General features: G+C 38.1%; 1 protein-coding gene across 10 annotated transcripts in view; it reads left to right on the top strand.

The window, feature by feature from the left end:
* Nucleotides 1-20,824, top strand: part of PCNT (pericentrin) — a 79,775-nt gene that overhangs the window by 25,470 nt on the left and 33,481 nt on the right. For 6 of the 10 annotated variants that reach the window (XM_082763599.1, XM_082763606.1, XM_082763601.1 and 3 more), the window contains 14 exons: nucleotides 1,035-1,273; nucleotides 2,004-2,479; nucleotides 3,552-4,128; nucleotides 5,121-5,354; nucleotides 6,891-7,055; nucleotides 9,958-10,104; nucleotides 12,667-12,818; nucleotides 13,668-13,882; nucleotides 14,352-14,563; nucleotides 16,310-16,472; nucleotides 17,582-17,725; nucleotides 18,273-18,502; nucleotides 18,911-19,030; nucleotides 19,562-19,582. In XM_082763599.1, the coding sequence (XP_082619725.1) occupies nucleotides 1,035-1,273; nucleotides 2,004-2,479; nucleotides 3,552-4,128; nucleotides 5,121-5,354; nucleotides 6,891-7,055; nucleotides 9,958-10,104; nucleotides 12,667-12,818; nucleotides 13,668-13,882; nucleotides 14,352-14,563; nucleotides 16,310-16,472; nucleotides 17,582-17,725; nucleotides 18,273-18,502; nucleotides 18,911-19,030; nucleotides 19,562-19,582 (3,095 nt within the window). The remainder of the gene's footprint in view (nucleotides 1-1,034; nucleotides 1,274-2,003; nucleotides 2,480-3,551; nucleotides 4,129-5,120; nucleotides 5,355-6,890; nucleotides 7,056-9,957; nucleotides 10,105-12,666; nucleotides 12,819-13,667; nucleotides 13,883-14,351; nucleotides 14,564-16,309; nucleotides 16,473-17,581; nucleotides 17,726-18,272; nucleotides 18,503-18,910; nucleotides 19,031-19,561; nucleotides 19,583-20,824) is intronic. The other 4 variants (XM_082763602.1, XM_082763600.1, XM_082763608.1 and 1 more) reach the window with 2 other exon arrangements.

The following is a 20,824-nucleotide window of genomic DNA, read 5'->3' on the forward strand; positions in this document are numbered from 1 at the left end:
TCTGGATATTCTATGATAATAGGTTTTATTGGTGGAGGCAGCAGATGACAGCACATTGTCACATCCACAAAGCTTATAATGTTGTCTCACATGATCTTCTCAGAAATAATACAGCCAGGCTGTCTAGGAGACTAATTACCTAAATGAAAAAGGTTCCTTTCAAAGATGTGGTGACCAGAAGTTGCTTATTCTGTGGTAAAAACCTACTGCAACTGAGGAGCAGTTGCTAAAAGGAGTTAAGTTTACATGATGTCTAGACTTGATGTCTAGAAGGTTGATGTCAATTTGTGAATTAACACTAAAAAACACTAAAACACTAAAACTTTCAAATAAATATAATCTGTCAGGCATGTTAAATACCTGATATGTTTAGGTGAAGTAGGACATTTCTCAGTTCATTCCACAGAATACATCAACTTCCGTTCTTTGTTCCACACCTCTTTTGCCAGTGTTTTTCATAGATTTGATTGCCCTCTGTTCATTTAACTTCAATATTATTTTCCTCCCACATTTTCCAGTAGTTGGTATACATATTGGAATGAATTTGAGAACAAAGAGGAAAGTATTTATGGAGAACAGAATTTACAATAGGTAACTTTAGCTATAGAATTCAAGATAAAGTTCCTCTTACAGCTAAGTTTACATAAAACTAGCCACATAAGTCGCATTAATTTCTTAACAGTTGCTGCTTTTCTTGAAAAAAGCACTCTTGTAATTTATATAAATATGCTGGCTCGTATTCAATAGGAAATGCATGTATTGTTGAGGTGCAGATAAGGAATCATGGCAGTTCTTGTATTTGCAGCCTCCTTCTGAGAGCACAATACTACACACGTTTTAACTCATCCATAACTCACAGTTAACTATGTAACACACAACTGTATCTGTGATTCTTGTTTGCCTCTAGTTAGTATGACTACTGATAAATTGCATCCCTGATAATATTCAGCTTTATTACTGTGCATTACTGTGACCTGCTAAATAAATTCTAGAAAGTCATTTCAGTGTTTTTTGTTTGTTTTGTTTTCCACCAGAAATCACCAAATTACGCCTACAGAGTGCTCAAGATGCAGCACGTCAAGTTGAAATGGAGGTTGCCACACGAGTGTCTGTACTGGAGGAAGAGCACAAAGTCAAGCTTTCTCTCCTCCACTCTGAGAAACAGCATATTGCAGAGCTTTCAGATGAAATAAAGCGTTTAAAGGAAGAGATTGCTAAACAAAAAGATATTTCAGTGCAGAATGAGAAGCATCTGAAAAGGGAAATGGAACAGGTAATCCAAGTTACAGGGCTGTTTGTATAGAGTTGGGTAAGTGCAGATCTGCTAGGTAGGCCAGGAGAAGTACATGTGGCACTTATTTTAAAATGTGCCTAGTTGGTGATGGTAGCTTCAGGTTTAAATAGAGTTGCATGGATACGCTTTGATACTGGAATGCAAGTCTGAAGTTCAGAGCATATTAGCATTGAAGAAAAGTTAATCTGCAAGGGAACTAAGCATTTAAGAGCACAGACAGCGTGAGGGGACAAATGTTTCAAGGGTTGGTCCAGTCTACCATTTTCATTAATGTGGGTCAAGCATATGTACACTGCTTCTAATACAGGCAAGTACATAAGTTCATCCTGTGGAGCAGCACTTGATAGGTCTAAGTAAGGTCATGCACTTCCATACTGTGATGTATCACGCAGTAATGGAAAATTGAAAAATAGAAATAGAAAAAGCCCTTCTGCTGAATATGTTACCACAAAGCATTTTCTGGTTTTGATAGGACTGTCTTCTGAAGCAAACAATCAGAATTCTTTATTCTCTTCTTTTCCCCTACCCCAATTAATTCTTAAAAGTGAATTGTCAATTTATAGGTACTTGAATTCATTTTAGCCTTTCTTTTGTTTGGAAGAGTGACTTGTCTGTGAGAATCAAATCTCTCCAAGACATTAAATGCCTGGGAGTATTTACTTCAGTTGGGTTCTGTTATTTTATGCAATTTTAATAAATGTGTTTGCAGGTAAAATATAAAATTGCTGAGAATCACAAGAATGAATTAAGGGAAGCCAGAGAAGAAATCCAGAAAATAGAGACTATGTACAAAGAAAAAGAGAATAAATGGAAACATGAAAGTGAGGACCAGAGAATCCAAGCAGAAGAGAAATTATCATTGTTGCGTGTAGAACTGCAAAATAGATTGGAATGTGAGAAACAGAATTTGCAAAAGGAATTTGAAGTTCGTGAAGCAGAAATGAATCGGCTCCAAGATTACCAAGCTGCCAGAATTGTAGAATTAGAAAAGTTAGTAAAAGAGCAGCAAAACAACTTGCAGCAACTGGAGGACAGTCTTGCAAGTGCACAGGCTATCCAGAAATCTCAGGAACAATATGAGAGTGATCTGCAGGCAGCCAAAGTGCTCATGGAAGAAGAAATGGAAAAGGCCATGCTTTGTCTGCAGAAAGAATGTGCGCTGAAACTTACGGAAGCACAAAACAAGTAAGTCTTAAGTGAAAATGCTCAAGTACTCATGAGGAATGATTAGTCTCTCATTCAGATATTGTTTTCTTATTTTAAATCTGGGAAGTGACAGTGATGTAGGTTTGTCGCTTGATGGCACCAGATTACTTATATATGTAAAGCTTTATCAAGGAACAGTAATGCTGTCCATTACAGTTTCTATAGAATTTTACTTCAAGTAAATGCATTAAATCTAGTCTAGCAAACGTGGTCTAGTTCTGACTGTTATATTTCACTTCAGTTAAGAATACACCATGCAGATGAAAATCCTGTATTAGTCTTAGAGGAAAGGAAACATTTAGGACATATAAATGGGAAAATTCTTGAAATATTTTCAAGGTTGTTCAAACTATTCAAACGAATTTGAGCAAGCCTTCCCCAGTAAATGAAGCTTTAGTTATCCACTGAATGCTGAGGTTGATGGTTGATACTATAATTAATGATTACTGCAAATTGGAGCATTTAAGATATTAAATCTTCTCCATCAAGCTTTTAAGTAGACCTCGGAAAGCTGAGATTAATTTGGAGAAGCTCATGTTTCCCTCATATGCTTCCACAGTGGTTTTAAGTCTTAGTCTAAACCTCATACATTTAGAGATGTTGTCTGCAAGTAAACAGTAATAAGGCACACACTTGAAATGTATGTACTATTTCCTAGATGCTTTTGTATGGCAATATTTGCTCAAACTGGTTTTGAAATTCATCTTGTATTTGTGGGCTCTTTGTCAGTGTTAATTTCCTGTACTACCCCATCAATGGGCTTTAAATGAGACTGAGAGAGCAAGGTTTGCATGTTACTCTGTGTTAGTAGGAATTTAATAGGGGTTCCAGTCTAACTAATAATATCCAGATATGACCAGCTTACATTGCCTAAACTGTAACTTATGTGGCTGTGAAATCATCGTTGTGGTTTGCTTTGAATTAGCTATGTATTAGAAACATAAAGCTGAAGGTGTGGAGGCTAAATAAGGCCTACCTCTTTGTTATTTGTTATTTCAACAAAAAGTGCCTTTTTGACAATATTCTTTCAACTTTATTGGAAATAATGTAGATTTATGGAGGAACACAAAGCTATGACTCAGAAATTTACTACTGAGCAAGAGATTCTTCTCCAAGAGCTGAAGAAGAAACATGTTGATGAGCTAGAACTCCAAAGTCAGCAGTTACAGGAAAAGCATAAGCAGCAAATTTTGTCTCTTACAACTGAGTTTCAGACAAAGCACCAAGCTGAAATTGAGTTGCTAAAATCTACACTAGAAAGTAAACATCAGATTCAGATTGAAGCTTCTGTTGCTGAACTGCAGACAAAACATCAAGCACAAATTGATGAACTGGAGGCTAAACACTTATCAAACCTGGATTCCTTGGAGTCATCCTACCTGTCAGAAATTCAGAATATAAGAGATGAACACAGGCAGGTTCTTGAGAAGCTACAGCTGCATCACACAGAACAGTTCCGTGAAAAGGACAGAATGGATCAGGCACACTTGGCTCAAGAGATAGAGAGGTTGAAATTAAAGTATGCCGAGGAACTTCAGCTTGCACAAAACAATTTGAAAATTGAGCTAGCTACTGTGCATATGGAAAAACTTAAAACTATGGCTGTGGAAGCAGAAGAATTTCATAAGGTGAGTCAGAAAGAGAACTTAACATAGAAGGTGAAATTTCATGTTATGTTTTTAAGCCTGGCTAAGTGTGAGAAAATGTTGAAATGCATGGGATCACTTTTTACCCTTGTTCTTTGAGGGTGTTTTCTACAGGCTCCTTTGTGCCAGCACTAAAACTTGCATGGTCATACTGTGAGTTGAAGTAGGAAACCAAAGATTAAAAAGTCTGTCTGTCATCCCTTCCCCAAACACTCAGACTAATGAGTTTTCTATCTCAGTGTATGGAGAATATACGTGAGATGCAAGTTTAACATAATTTCCAATTGGAGGGTCTCTGCTTTGTGGCTCGGAGTTCCTCTGTCTAGTAGAATTACCATGTAATTCTTTAGAACTGAGTGGTATTGAGTAAATGTATTTCTGTAGGTTAAGGTACATCTCTGTGAATCGCAAGGTCCTCCTTAGTGGTATAGACCTGAGGGAAGAATAGAAGAAAGGTACTCCGAGTCCTAGGTGGGATTTGGGGAGTGGCTGGTGAGTGTGTGTGTGTTTTGTGTTAAGGTGCTTAAAAGGAGGAGTACAAAGCACAAGTGTGTATGGACAGACATCTGAGACCTTTTATGGTTTGGGTATGTAAAAAATGATATCAAAATTTTTCCAAGTCAAAGAGGTAAGAAGGCTGTTATTTCATAGCTGATACTTGACGATCCTCCAGATAGCTGTAATGTTTGTTGTCGTGGTTTTAGTTTCGGTTTTTGACTTCTCTCACCATGTCCAGAAAAGGCAGGGGACTTACAGAACTGTTAGAGATAGGAAGCATAAACCCATTTCAGTGATACAGAGTATGTGCATGTGTGTGTATACTTCTTATTCATGAGGCAACGTTGATCATGTTTACTTAAACTTTGATACAAAAGGACATTCACTTTACAAATGAGTTACAAAAATATTTGTACTTTTATAACCTTTTTACTTTTTTTTTTTTTTTTACCCTTTTTAAATTAATACTTATACAGAATGATTTGAAAACAGCTCTTCAAAATCAAAGACGTTTGTTGGAAGAAGAAAAAGATCTAGCCCTGGATATATTACGTGAGGAAGTAGTGCGTATGGAAGAAAAACATAGAAAGGCGCTGCAAGAACTTCAGGATCTTCATGAGGCAGAAATTAAGAAACATAAGGAGGAATACTCCAGGGAGTTGGAGGAAGAACTGGGGAAACTAAAAGCACAGCATGAACATGAACAAGAGGTCAGAGAATTGCAAATACCTGAACCTGAAATAAGCCATTCATTCACACTGAGTAAATTCAGTTTTATTAATTTTAGAAGTTAGGGAATATTCCTAGGTGCTTTTTTTTTGGTTTTCTTCTAATAGTATCAATAGGTAAGAAGGGACAAAAATAATATTTGTAAGCCATGCTCTATCTAAAAAGAACTTAATAGTTCATATATGCACATTAGCCTTATTTTTTTTTTTTTTTTTAGTTTAAATCCTTGTCTATGGTGTTTCCTCTCTACCTTTGGGGTGGGAGGGCACTTGCTTTTTTTTTTAATTCCTGTCCTTCTGAATTCAATATTTTAAAGCTTCCATATTTGATCACAAATAAATAAATAATGATTTGGGTTATTAACTATTTGTGGAAAGTAACTACTCACTTTAAGCTTTTATTAGTGAGCAACTTCACTAACATTCATTTATTTTATTAGTGAAATTATGGTAGGTAATGTTTTTCAAATAGGTCTACTCAAGAAAGATTTCAAACTGCATTGTTGCCACTAAAGCTTTTCAATTTCTTGTTGAAAATGTTTATGTGTAAGTTTGATGTTTACTTTCACAATGAAGGCTAAAAAGTGGAAAGTTATTTTCTGAAGACATTACTATATGTCTTAAGCCCTTGATTCAAGAAACAGGATTTCTCTCTATTCCAGTGACTACAGTGACTCTTGTTAGAGGGTGTTGGGGGGAAAGCTCTGTACATTTTTGGTGCACTACCATGTTTGAAATATAGTCACTCATGGCATAAAAGCATTAAATATAGTTACCTAACAATTAATCCTCTTTGCAACAAGCATGCTCTTGGTGTATTTCTTTCCCTCCTCCTGTTCTTTTCCGTTTTGGAATTGTAGAATGCTTTGGGTTGGAAGGGACTTGAAAGAACCTCTAGTTCCAACCCCCCTGCTGTGGGCAGGGACATCTTCCACCAGACCAGGTTGCTCAAAAGCCACATTTGACCTGGTCTTGGGCACTGCCAGGGTTGTGGTATCCACAGCTTCTCTGGGCAGCCTGGGCCAGGGCCTCACTGCTCTCTGACTGAAGAATTTCTTCCTTATATGTAATCTAAACCTACCCTCTTTTGGTTTAAAGCTGTTCCCTCCTGTTCTATCACCCGCACTCCATGATAGAGTCCATCTCCTGCTTTCCTGTAGGCCCTCTTTGGGTGCTGGAAGGCTGCTATCAGGTCTCTTTGACTTTAGCTTTTTTTTTTTCTTAGGCATATGTCTGTTGAGGAAAAAAATAAGTGGGGTCTGTTAGGTTGACTTGATGGTTTCATGAATATAGGAGATCTTTAGTACCTTATGTATTTTTGTTGCTTCTTACCTATTCTTATTGACTTGCTTTTCCATAGTCAGTATGATGATAGATAGCAGTTTTGTATGGCTCTGATGTCTGGAGACAATTATTGTGAAATTTCTCTTACGAGTTTCTCTGGGCTTTATGGTTTGTTTTTGTTTCTTCCTTAGTTATAACACTAGCTCAAATATTTTGTTATTCCCTTGTCTGCAGATGTATGCTTCTGCATCGGCCTCTGAAGTAGAAAATGTGAGGACAGCTCTTCTGTCTCAGTTTGAGGAGGTAAAAATGAAGCAACAGCTTCAGTTCCAGGAAGAGATTGAGCTGCTGAAGTGTCAGTCAGAAGTGCTCCTTGAGCAGCAAATAGCACAGCTGAAGGTAAGGTCTAATTAAAATGAACTTCAGAGAATGTACTGGTAGCTTGCTTTTTTTTGAAAATGAACAATTAGTATATGTTATTGTATTTCAGCTGTATGATCTTTAAAAGGCAATCCATTAGTTCTCTTCCTTGCTTCTCAGTGTTAGAACTAGAAAAGCAGTGCTAAAAATAATATAGTGTTCTGTTAAGGAGTTATAGTATTTACCATAGGATTCACTTAATCCTGAATTGGTTGTGAAATGGTGCCCTTTAGATTAAAAAAAAAAAAAAAAATCAGTGCTAAGTATTTGCTCTGAGAAACAGTTCTTGTGTAGATTTATGTTCATTTTGTTGCTTGGAACTTGATTTTTCTTCTTAGTGTCTGCAGAGACTGTATTCTTGATCAACCAAGTATTTCCTTGTCTACAGCACTTGTGTATGTACAGCAAAAAATGTTCAGTTTTCTAAGCTTTTGTCAACTGTTTGATGTCTGAACACTTTGTGCATGTGAATTTTATTTGTTGGTCTTTTCTGCTTTCATTTTGATTCCAAACTTTCATCTTGATGAGAATATCTAAAAATTATCTCTTTTTGGCATCATTTATAATGTAGTAATTGCCTATCATCTGTGCTTCATGCCAGATGCCGTGGTTGGTTGGTTAGGTGTCAAGCACGCTCAGTTATAAGTGGGAAAGATGCACTGTGGTTCAGAAGAGAGAGGGAAACTCACCAACACCAACATCAATGCTTGTGTGCATCTCTGTTATTGCTGTGCTGAGCATGTGTTGAACTCAACGTGTTGATCAAAAATAACTTTTATATTTGGTTATCTACCATCCTCTGTATTTGTGTCTCCTTGAGAAATGTCAACAGAACCTTAACTGTATCTCTCATCTCTTCAACCTGAAGTAGGATGCTTCCTAAGAGTTGCACAAACAGTTGGAACTGGATGCTGTGGACATGCAGATAATTCCTCTTAACTTCCTGCCTCTGGCCAGCTGCAAGATCTTACCACTTAGATTCAATCTTTTACCTCTGTGTCTGGTGGATTATCTTTTGAATCAGAGGACATGTATCTTGAAGTGTATCTTGAAAAGCTGCTCGTGGTAGGGCCATTGCTGTCCTCCCTACAGGACTATGTGGGTTGGTTTTGGTTTGTTGATTACCTTGATGACCAGTTTCTTGTCCCAGAAGAGACTGACTGCATCTCTTTGCAATGTCAGGCTGAGCTGCATTATAGTCTGCTACAGGTTTTTACAATGATCCTTCATTGCTACGTCCCCCATGCTTGTTTATGGGGTTGTCTTTGCGCCAGCCAGTTACCTTTTTTTTTTCCCTCTAAGCAGGAAAACTGATGGAAGATCTGACAGAAATCTGGTGCTTTAAGTCATTCAGAGTTTCTTTTGTACAGTCTTACATTCTGTATTAGTGGATGCGTTGCTTCTGAGAAGAATAGGCAGACTGTTGGAGAGACTTTGACAAGCAACTGTCTTGGTTCTACCTAGACTTCAGCAAGACCCCTTAGTCTCCCCCAGTATTCTCCTGGAGAAGTTGACAGCCCATGGCTTGGATGGGTACACTCTTTGCTGGGTTGGCCTCTTCTCACAGATAAGACTAGAGGGAATGGCCTCAAGTTGCACCAGTGGAGGTTTAGGTTGGAAATTAGGAGGCATTTTTTCTCAGAAAGAGTAGTCAGTCAGTGGAATGGGTTGCCTGGGAGGTGGTGGCATCACCATCCGTGGGGGTGTTTAAGGAAAGGTTGGACGTGGTGCTTGGGGACATGGTTTAGTGGGTGACATTAGTAGTAAGGTGATGGTTGGACCAGATGATCTTTAAGGTCTTTTTCAGCCTTAATGTTTCTATGATTTTGTGTTTTCTGTCTTGCCTACAGCTAGGCACTCTGCTGTTTGAGTCTGTAATCCTGATGGACATGGCTCTTCTGCTTTGCTCTGCCTTGTGGACTCCTGGTAGGAGTTTGTATTGTTATTGCTTGAATGCAAGTCTTGGTCTTGCTTGAGATGGCAAACCTTATGGTGTCATCAAGCAACATGTAGTCATCAGCTGAGGAGGTGGTGATGGATGGCTTACCTCTGCTCAGTATAAACATCCTCCACAAAGGATCTAGGTGTGTTTAGGTGATGTCTTAGGTTTTGCTCATATGTTCACTCATACCCTGAATTTTATTTTATTCCTTGGGGGGAAAAAAAAAGCAGTTTTCTTCACTTAATGCTATACACACACACACACACACACACACACACACACACACATATATATATATAAAGGTATCTTAAAGGTATCTTTCACCATGGAGTTTATTGATGTTCATAGATGTGAACTTGCATATATTTTTTGTAGTGTGATCATGACATCTCATTCCCCAGTTCAGATTGTTGCAGGGTTCGTTTTAGCCTCTTCATGAAGGGATCCCTTGTTTCATCTCTCTTATTTGCTGATTCATGAGTGGGTCATATCTAGAGTAGATACATTCTTCTGAGGTAGGCAAGTTATACGTTGTAAATTTACAATTTTTTCTTGAAAATCACTTGTCCTGTGTGGAACTCAGTGCTATGCATATTGTATTACTTGCAGTTGATGAAAGTGGCTTTTGTTTGTCTCCATCTATCAGTTTTCTGTTTTTCATTAGTGTCTCAGCAATTTGAAATGACACGGGTCTTAGGAAGTGCACTCAGGTAGTTAATTTAACTAGTCTTAAATCATAATTTTGTCATTAAAATCATAGTTTTGGCATTATTTTGTTGATTTGGGGTTTTAACTGTGTAAGTTATTGCTAATTAATCTGAGAGGTAAGGCTTTGTGTATTTAAACAAAAAAGGGGGAATATGTTGATGTGTATGGCTCTTTTTTGCTTTTCTCTTTTCCTTCTCCCTGTATAATTCAAATTATATGTCACTAATACAGGAGGAATTTGAAGCTGAAAAAACAGCATCACTACATGAGAAGTTGCAGGTGTTAACTCAGGAGAGGGAGAAGTCACTGGCTGTTTGCCAAAAGGAGAAGGAGACATTATCAGCACAGCTACAGGAAAAAGCAGAAAGAATTATCCAGGTGTGTGGAAAAATTTTTAAATTAAATTTTGGTTGTCATGATTATATTTTAACACTGCGCTTTCACCTTTCTGAAAATAAATGTAGAGAGACTATGCATAATTCTTGTGATTGCTAGTTTTCAAAGGTTTCATGGACTCTGTCTCTTATCTGGAGTGTTACAGTAGTCATGTAGAAATTGAAACTGGGTAGTAGCTTGAAAACTGCCTTTTATATGAAAACATTGGATGTTTGCATTTTGTTGTCTATGTACCGATGCCATTTGTTTTTATTGCATTTTTTTCCCTAGAAAATAGTGTTCTAGCTTTTGTTAGACCAAGTGACCTATAATTTGAGGCAGGTGAGACAGGCAAGTGAAAAGTATGGATCCAGAAGTGGCAAAGGCAATATTTGTTCGCCAAACAAAGCAAAATATTATGCATCCTATAATGCAAAACTATCAGCTGAATCTAGGTTACCCAGAAAGCTTTAGATATGGAGGAACAGCATGAAAAAGGTGTTTGTCTTACACTTATAGAAATATAAATTGTTTTCAGTGATGTAAAATAATGGCTTCGAGTTTTACTTCATTATTATCTTCTGCTTTGAAAATAGTGATGTCTTGCATTTCAAAAGGCTCTGACCAAATGTAAAATTGGTGTATTGGAATGTTCTGTTAGACTTTTATGGCTAGCAGGAAAACTGAGAAGTGGTAGGAGTAACATTAATGCATTTCTTACAGTAGGTGAAAATCTTACTGTTTTCCTGTTGTTCATGCAGGATTTAGTGAGAGGTGAGAAAGTTGGTAGGGAAATAAAATGGCTTTTCTTTCCTTGCTGTGCCCTCCCAAATAGATATTTTGATTAATCTGTTGGCTTACTTTTGAGACGGTTTGTAACAAAATAGTACCAGTTTGGCAGTAAATTTGGGAGTTAGGGATGGGTGTATAAACCAGTATAGATACTTATTTATATTTTTAGTGGGATAAAGGTGTCATCTGGAAAGAATTATGGAGAGAAAAGGCACTTTATAGAAAATTCCCTCAGAGAGAGCTTATAAAGGAAAGAAGAAAAATGGTTGAGCGATTATAGTGTATCAGGTTGCTGTTCAGGTTTGTGTTCTAGTGTCAATGTATTCTTAGGCCATTGCTTTGAGTTTTTAAGGCATGAACAATGAAAGCAATCTGAAAGTAAAGTAAGTTTTTACAAGCTCTTGTACTGCTTGTATGCATTGAATCTGAATGCAAATGAGGCAGCCTCTTGAAGTAAAATCTGCATGAAAAAAGAACTTTAAAAACACATACAATTTTACTCTGCCTGCTGACACAGTGACAACTCAATAACCAAAGTTATTAAGCAGGTATTCTTTATTACAGCGCCAGGTGTGGGGGGGGATTGCTCTGCCTAACACACACACACACACACTAAGGGTTACTGGCAGTGTGCTTATATTAGTGGGACAAATACATGTTAATTTCATTTCCCATAACTCTGTTGCATATTCATCAGGTCTCCGAAGAATCATTAATGTAGGTTCCTGCCCCTATTTGCATGTGTACTGGAGTCCTTGGTTGGTCGTCCAGCATACTCTGGTGATCTTTTGATGAAGGCCAGAAGTCTTACTCACTGCTAAACTCCAGACCCTTCCTTTCTTTGACAGACTTCAGCAGTCAAACCAGTTCTTTCTGATTCCATTATCTATGCATACAGTCTTTTACTTCCTTATCTTTGGGGTCATTAACATACAGTTGTGCTAGCTAAGATCTACAGAATCATCCTTTATCTTTTTCCCTGTCTCACTGCTGTCCATTTCTAGAAATTTTGGAAGCAAGTTTACATAACAGGTGATGATTGTGATTATACAGAAAGTAATGGAGGGTAAGATCACAAAATCACAGAATGCTAGGGATTGGATGGGACCTTGAAAGATCATCTAGGCCAATCCCCCTGCCAGAGCAGGAATACCTAAATCACGTCACATAGGAACACGTCCAGGTGGGTTTTGAAAGTCTCCAGTGAAGGAGACTCCGCAACCCTCCCAGGCAGCCTGTTCCAGTGTTCAGTCACACTCACCATAAAAAAAAAAAAAAAGAAAAAAGTTTTGTCTCATATTTAAGCAAAGCCTCCTATGTTCTTGTCCTGTCATTGGATGTCACCAAGAAGAGCCTGGCCCCACCCTCCTGACACTCGCGCTTTACATATTTATAATTGTTAATAAAGTCACCCCTTAGTCTCCTCTTCTGCAAGCCAAACAGACCCAGCTCCCTCAGCCTTTCCTCATAAGGGAGAGGCTCTACTCCATTAATCATCTTTGTGGCTCAGCACTGGACTCTCTCAGGGCAGTCCCCAACTTATACTAGTGTCTGGGATTGTTCTTGCCCAGATGCAGGACTCTACACTTGCCCTCGTTATATTCCGTTAAGTTTCTCCCTGTCCTATTTTCCAACCGGTCAAGGTCCTGCCGGATGGCAGCACAGCCTTCCGGTGTGTCAGCCACTCCTCCCAGTTTTATGTCACCAGCAAACTTGCTGATGGCCCACAAGATCGCTGATTTGTCTGGTGCATTGTTATTGTATTTTCCACAGCTGGAAAAGGAAGTCGAATCTTTAAATCATAAGATAGAGGAGATCAACTGTGAGCTGGAGACACTTCTACAGCAGCGGGACAGAGAGAACCAAGAAGGAGGGAATTTGATAGTCATGTTGAGATCTGATATTGAGCAGTCCAAGGATGAAAGGTTTGTCCATCTTGGGTTGTATAATGTTTATTGGTTGTTATTTCTCTCACTTCTTCACAAATAACTAAATTAAGCCAATTTAAATTAACAGAGTAAGATAATGACAGTATTGGCTTTATTTGCAAACATGTTTGAGTTCTGTTACTACCAATCTGTATTGATATGGAGAGCAAGTTTTTTTTCCTACTTTCCCTCCCTCCCCCTGGCCCCTTGTGGTCTAATGGAGACTTTGGTGTTTTGGGGTCTCCACTGTCTATAATCTTGGCAAAAGCTAGGAAATATAGAGTGTGCCTCTTTACTCTAGAAACTTTTCAGTGCAATGTAGATAGATCACTTTGATATGTGGTTGGAATCTGTGGATTGGAGAGAAGCTGTCATGCTGAATAATCTTCAAGAAGAATTCCATTTCTAGCCTTGCTAAAAACAAACAAAACTTGCTTACTGTTTTGTAAGCTTGCAGGGTTTAGTGGAGCTTCTATTCCATAGTTTGGTTTCCTTTAGGATATCAAAGTGTGACAGACTGCTAGTTCTTGTCTGTTCTGTGCCTGCCTTGGGTATTTCTACTTATTTGTTCAAACTATCGTGAGTACCTGCAGCAGGAATTATAGAATGTTGCATGCTTCAGAAGTAGTATCAGTGTTTTATTCCCCTAGTTACTTTAATGTCACAGGTACTGCTGTAGTAAACATGTTTTCCCTGCTGGTGCTTGATGTTTCTGACTGCAGTATGATCTCTCCATCCACTTTTTAAGATGCCTATGTTAGACTGTCAGGTTTTCAGTAGGTTTGAAGTCTCTTCAAACAAGTATATGCATTTTTTTTTGCCATGTTCCATGTACTTTTGTTCTAGGAAAAAAATGCAGGAATCTTATCAGCATACTTTGAAATTGCTTATGGAGTTGGTGAAGGCTGCAATAGCTATTGAGGACCTTATCTGTAGCAAGATTGGTCTTTGCCTTGATGACAGTTTGGCTTCTGGAGATTCTAGGGAAAGTCACAGTATTATGGAAGAAATGGGATTTGCACAGTATTTTAAAGCCAAAGAGAAGCATCATCTAGAAAAATGTGAGTACAAATCAGCATAACTATTTAGTTGATTCATGTTCTTGAAAAATGACTTTTCATTTCATATTATATGAAAGAGGCTCTGAATGGGTATCTCTCATGTTTTTTTCTTCGTTTCAAAGTTTTTCCACACTTAAGATGATAGTATCTATCATTGTTCTTTCATTTTAATTTTTAGTAGTGAAAATACTAAACTGTGACTTGAAAAGGATGAATGGATCATAGGACAGGAGAGATTAATCTGATGGATACAGAACCACAGTCCCTCTTGTATATAGCACAATATTTCCAAGCATTGCGAAAGACTGTCTTAATGCGTAAACATCAAATAACTCCATGCTGACAAGTTTTTTTCACCTTGTAATATATCTTCAGGATTAAGCAGTATTGCTGGCTGATGTCAGTTGTTATTTGAGTGGCCAGTTCTGTGTCATTTTCCTATGTTTTTAAATAGATTGCTTATTTTCAGTAGATGAACTGCTTGATGAAACTCTCACAGAACACAACCAGCTGTCTCCAGTGACTGAAGAGGGGTCTGAGTTGAGCCAATACTTATGTGAAAGTGTTTTTGTGAAGCCAGAAATGGCATATGAAAATGAAGAAATGATAATGAAAATTAGTCATCGTTTGCGCACTGCTGTGGAAAAACTTTTGGAACTTGTTGCAGAATCAACGAAAGAAGTAAGATAATGTCTTTACCTGTATAGAGGTATAATTATTCTGAAACTATGAAATCTGTTTTAAGGCTTTTGTATATTTAGCACCTTGTGGGATTGGCTACCATGAGGAAAAATGTATTTTCTGAATACATGACATATTATCAGTAAAGGGAAGCATGTGAATCCCCTGCTTCTTACAATGAATATTTGGCCTTTACTTGAGTATTTCTTGTAAATGAGAGCTAATGTGTTGTGTGTTTTTTGTTTTTTTTTTTTTTTTTTTTTTTCCCTTAGAGGAGATCCTGTATGAAAGAGAAGTTGGTTGCCTTAAGTAAATTTAAATTAGTATTTTGGATGCATTTGGTAACTTCTGGAGAACAGAGTCAAATGCGATAAAACCTCTCAAAAACTTGACATTGATGCTTCTCCAGCACTGATGAGCAGATTAAAGAAAATTCAGTCACATCTTAAAATGTGCTAGGAATATGTAGATGGGAGCAGGGAAACATCTTTGTAATTATATAGTACTGGGTTTTAATAAGAGGAGCTGGACTCAATATCACAAAAGAATTTGAGTATTTCCCTACTAAAATTACTGCCAAGATATTCAGCTTTGGGAATAGGCATCATAAATCTGAGGTAGATGCCAGAGTACTCTATACGTTTAGAGGACTTAATTCAGTATAGTAATTGGTTTGAGAAAAGAAGCCCATAATTTAAGAGAAAGTATGAAGGGAAAAATATCTAAAATTAGTCTTCTTGTTAGATGATTATCCCTGGATTGCACAGAATACCTAAGTGAAATGTTATACTCATGGCCCTTAAGAATCCCTTCTAGAATGAGGTGATGCTGCTTTTGGGTACTGATACGAGTTTAGTACCATGTAGCCAACTTGTTAAAGAATTTGCCTAAGCCATGAAAGATCTAGATTCTAGGTTACTTTCATCGGCTGCATTCAAGCATACTTTGCTCACTTCTGTGAAATGTCTTATCTGCTGGGATAGGTGCCATATCTTGGAAACCAGATGATGCATTTACTTCACTGTCTGTTAGTGGGTAAGACTGAAGGAGAGACTGAGGTCACTTGGTTTCTTCAACTTGGAGAAGACTGAGGGGAGACTTCAAGATGGCTTGCACCTTCCTCACGAGAAAAGCAGGCACTGACCTCTGGTGACCAGCAATAGGACCCAAGGAAATGTCATAAAGCTATGACAGGGGAAGTTTGGGTTGGATATAGGAAAATGTTTCCTTCACAGAGAGGATGGTTGGTACTGGAACAGGTTCCCCACAAGAGTGGTTGTAGCACCAAGCCTGCTGGAGTTCAAGGAGCGTCTGGACAATGCTTGCAGTCTGATTATTAGGTAGTCGGTGTGGTGTTGGACTCAATCCTTGTGGGTCCCTTCCAACTTAAGATATTCTATGATTCTTGAATTTAATAAGTGCAAGGATGCTTTGAACTGTACATGATTCAGGGAGTTGAGCAGCCTGGCCAACAGAGAGATACCTCTTTATGCACAGTAAAGAAACTCACGTGCCTAAAGAAGTTTTGTAGTGAAAATACAAGTATGTGAGTACATGGAATCACTAGAATGCCCAGGGGTCTCGGGCAAAAACAACCCAATACTAAAGCAAAACTTCAAAAGCTGGCCCTTAATTTTTGATCGTTACTATGCATTAAGGGTAGGTTTTTTGTTTAAATGCCTGTAGTTATTGTTGCACTGCGTGTGCATCCAAGATCTCATGCTAGGTGATATTTTTCATTTTTAGCTGGAGAAAAGGCATGAAATCCATGCACAATTTGAAGATGAACTCAGCCGCCAAAATCAGGAGACTGCCCAAGTGGTTAGTCAGCACCAAGAGCTAATGGAGTGCCTAACCGAAGAAAGTGAGGCCAAGAATCAGCTGGCACTAGAACTTCATAAAGCAGAGGGTAAGAGAATGAAGCCAATATGAAGAGATTTCTATGTCACTTATTCATAACTTACTACTCCAAATATCTATGATATGTGTTTCATTGTTGATTGCCTGTCTGTAATCCATTTTTTGCATTTCAGATTACTCAGTTACTTAAAGCGTGGATTGTTTCTTTCAAATCTAGTGCTTGATTCACTTTATCAGATTTGTATTTCCCTGGGGCAAATATGATAGTGTTTAGTCCTATACTTATTCGATTGACTGCATGTGAAAAACACCATAATTTTTAAAACAGCAGTTTGTGTTCCTGCATGTCTAAACATGGGAGTTTGGATTATTGTAAAGATGATGTACTCCCAGTATAGATCTGCCCACCTGTATGACCCTGGAAATGTTCAGCATGAACTAAGCAGTGTTTGGTGGTAGTACAAGCATAAAGAGATTCTAGAGGAGACAGGAAGGCTGAGGCTGTTGATCTCAACACTATCACAGACTTCATATCATCAGTTTTATTCTCCTTTGTGAAGATTAAGACCTGAAGTATGCTGACTTGGCCTGTATTTTTTGCCTTTATGCAAGGGAATCCTTTATGGTTTCCATGTTCTGGAACTGAAGTCCTTAAAGTTGATCTTCTCTTCCTAATTGTGGCATCTGCTTTCCATTCCTCTTCAGTCATATTCCTTTAGGCTTACTTGGTCTCTCCAACATCCTGTTTCCTTTCTTTCTGTGAATCATTTGTGGATTTCTTGGGCTCTGAATCTAGCACTTGATCTTACTTCTTGGAGAGATTGTTTCTTTGAAGGTTTGTCCCCTGTAAAGGACATATCAGGCTGCCCTACATTCTGAGGTGATCCCAAGCCATCAAGGCTTGATAAGCCCCATGTACATTCCACTTTTTTGAGGAGTTTTGTGACATGACAGCCTCATAAAATCTATTAGAGTATATAACTTGTACATGTTTTTCCTCAAGATACTTGAAAAAGCCTAGCTACAGTATAAGCTTGTCACCTTGTACTTCCTTTCTACATCATGCCGTTCATTGTTTACTCATGTTTTCAAGCTGTTTTTTTTTCCAATATATGAGTTTGTCTACTGCTTTATTTGCATTCTGACTTGGGATTTCAGGCATTATTGAAGGCTATGTTGCAGAAAAAGCTGCGTTGGAGGAGGCTTTGAATCTGAAAGAAGAGTCTGAGCGTCGCCTTGTTGTGGAGCTGGAGCATATGCGTGAACGTTTCCAGGAACTAACCCAGGAGCAGGCAATTCTTGGTGAGGAGTGGTTCTAATGATACCAGTGAATTGTCCCGATCTCATGGTTTGCTATCCTTCTCTGTGCTGCTTTTTGACTCTGCACTGAACATTTCAAATAGTGCAATATTGAAAAAAAAAATGTTGAAAATATTGAGAATTTGGTGTGTGGGGCTTAAACATGGGATTGGAGCACATCTGGAAGGAAATGAATTTGTAGGAGTGAGGATCTTTTGTGCTTTGCAAAAAACCTCTGGGACAGAAGGGGTGTGGAACTGAGGTTGAAAGGGTTGACTGAGGGAGGGAGTTTGAATGACTCCTAGTTAGGAGCCATTTTCTTTTGTAAATATGATAGTCTTAACAAAGAGGTTTTTAAATTTTTAAGCACGCAGTGGGCAGCCAAGTATCTGACTTTATTTTGTGTGTCTTTTTAAAACTTCTGGAGATAGTCAATTTGCTTTTGTTGCTCTCAAAGTACCTGAACATAATATTTTAAATTCAGAGTGGCTTAGGGTTTTTTTGTTGTTTTTTTTGTACCCTACACTGATAACCTTTTTGTGTTCTTCAGGTCTACTCAAGGAAGTAGAATTATTAGCAAAGGAGAAATTAGAGCTTCAGTGTCAGGCGGAGAAGGACCATTCCAACTTACGCTCTCAAATGAAAGTTTTGGAGGTGGAATTGGAAGAACAGCTGCATAGTAATCAAGACCTGGCTAAGCAGTTACTGGAGGTTGCTGAATTAAAACAGCAAATCCAAGTCCTTGAAAAACAGCTTAAAAAACAGCGGCAATTCATGGATGTAAGCAAACTTGATATCACACTTTCGTGGTTTTGGATATGATAAATATTCTTTTTAGTTGGTGATTGTGACTTGGAAGATGGTTCCTAAAATATGATGATGATTCTTTTCTTTAAATCATGGTTTTGATATTCTAGTCTTGCAAGACTAGACTTAAAATAAAGAGGAGAAAAATAAATCTTTTTCTGTAGTATTATGAGACATTTTATCCTTTTTGGAAATTAATTGCTGATGTTAGTTTGTATGTACATTGGAGTTAATTTTTTGTCTTCCACTAAAATTTTAGCTATGCTTTAAGGACTTCTTCACAGCATTAAGAAAACAAACAAAAAAAAGTTTTGTTCTCAATATTTTAATGAAATTAAGAGTTTCTAAAAAGGTTTTTATTTTCTTTGTCTGGTTCGGTAGGAGCAAGCTATAGAAAGGGAACACGAACGTGATGATTTTCAACAAGAAATTCAGAAGCTGGAAGAACAGTTAAAACTTTCAGCAAAATTGCAGACTTCAGGAGAGCTGAGAAAGTATGGGGTGAGTAAAATCACATTTAGCGGCTAATGGAGGCTTACTACAATTAAATGCCAAAAACTATATCTGCTTTTGGGGACTGGCTCTTTGGAGACTTCTTTCCTGTTGTCCAACAGAGCAGGTTCAACTGCCCCCACACCCTTTACATGCGTTCCATGTCTGGGCTACATTTAGGGGTGAGGGATTACTTGCATTGCTTAAAGAGGTAGAAATAAATGCTTTATTTGAACCTATGCATTACAGTAAATGTTCACAGCCTAGGCGTCTGGTTTATGTAACTATGGAGAAGAAGAACACGGACGCTCTGCTCTACAAAGCACATCTGAGGAAAAGCTTCTGGGTCCCAAACTGGTTTAATTTTTCCAGCTATACCAGTTCTAATAAAAGATATTTTGTCTTTATGCCATGTCCTATTTAAGCTTATAAATCAGTCCTTTTGTTCAGATGCTTGTTTGTTTCATACTTGGTTTCAAAGATTAACTTCTGTTTTTCTTGTGTTTTTTTCTTTTTTTTGCATAAATGAACATTATACAGAACTATGAATTGATTCTACAGGTAGGGAAAACAACATGAACATGTCTTTAATCTTTCTTTCCTTTTCCTTTCAATCTCTTCTACTAGATATTACTATATATGCTTTTTTCCCATTCTTCCTTTGTCAAGTCTGCTTCAGCTTGACTCAAAGATAAGGATGCATGTTTTAGGGTGGCAGAATTCTTGCAGGGGCTGGGAAACTGCTTTCAACTTATTTTTCTGTCCATAAGTATTTGATTCTTATGGATGGAGTACTGCATCCAGTTCTGGGACCCTCAGAACAAGAAAGATGTCGACCTTTTACAGTGGGTACAAAGGAGGACGCCAATGATGATTAGAGGTCTGGAGCACCTCACCTATGAAGAAAAGCCGAGAGAGCTGGGGATATTTAGCCTGTACAAGAAAGTGTTGTGGGGAAACCTTATTGCAGACTTTCAGTATTGAAAGGGGGATTATGAGAAAGATGGAGAGACTTTTTACAAGGGTGTGTAGTGATAGGACAAGGAGTAATGTTTTTAAGTGGGAAGAGGGTAGATTTAGATTGATTATAAAGAAGAAATTCTTCACTATGAGGGTGGTGAGGCACTGAAACAGGTTGCCCAGAGAAAACGTGGATGTCCCATCCCTGGAAGTGGTCAAGGCTGGGGTTGGATGGGACCTTAAGCAACCTGGTCTAATGAAAGTTGCCACTGCTTATTGCATGGGAGTTGGAGTTAGATGATCTTTAATGTCCCTTCCAACCCAAATCATTCCAGAATTCTTCTGGCCTGTTGTTCAGATATATTATCTGCAGTTATTTACATTAAAATTGCCTTTTGGCATGTGAGGGGAAGCTGAGAAATGTAATAAAGATAATGGAATTACAATAATATACTGTACCACAGCCTTCAGCTGTTGTTTGTGGCACCACTCTTAGCAAAACTTCAATGTGTATACTAAACAATTTTCTTTCCATCAATTCATTTATGTTCAGTCTATGAAATTAGAGATGAGGAAAAGGCTGAGGTGCTCAATGCTTTCTTTGCCTCAGTCTTCAGCGGCAAGACCAGCTGTTCTCTGGATACCCAGTACCCTGAGCTGGTGGGAGGAGATGGGGAGCAAAATCCACAAGGAAATGGTTGGTGACCTCCTACAGCACTTAGATGTATGCAAGTTGATGGGGCTGGATGGGATCCACCCGAGGGTACTGAGAGAACTGGTGGAAGAGCTGACCAAGCCTCTTTCCATCATTTATCAGCAGTCCTGGCTATCAGGAGAGGTCCC

Source organism: Aythya marila (assembly GCF_965140915.1).
Source record: "Aythya marila genome assembly, chromosome: 6".
NCBI classification, from domain to species: domain Eukaryota; kingdom Metazoa; phylum Chordata; class Aves; order Anseriformes; family Anatidae; genus Aythya; species Aythya marila.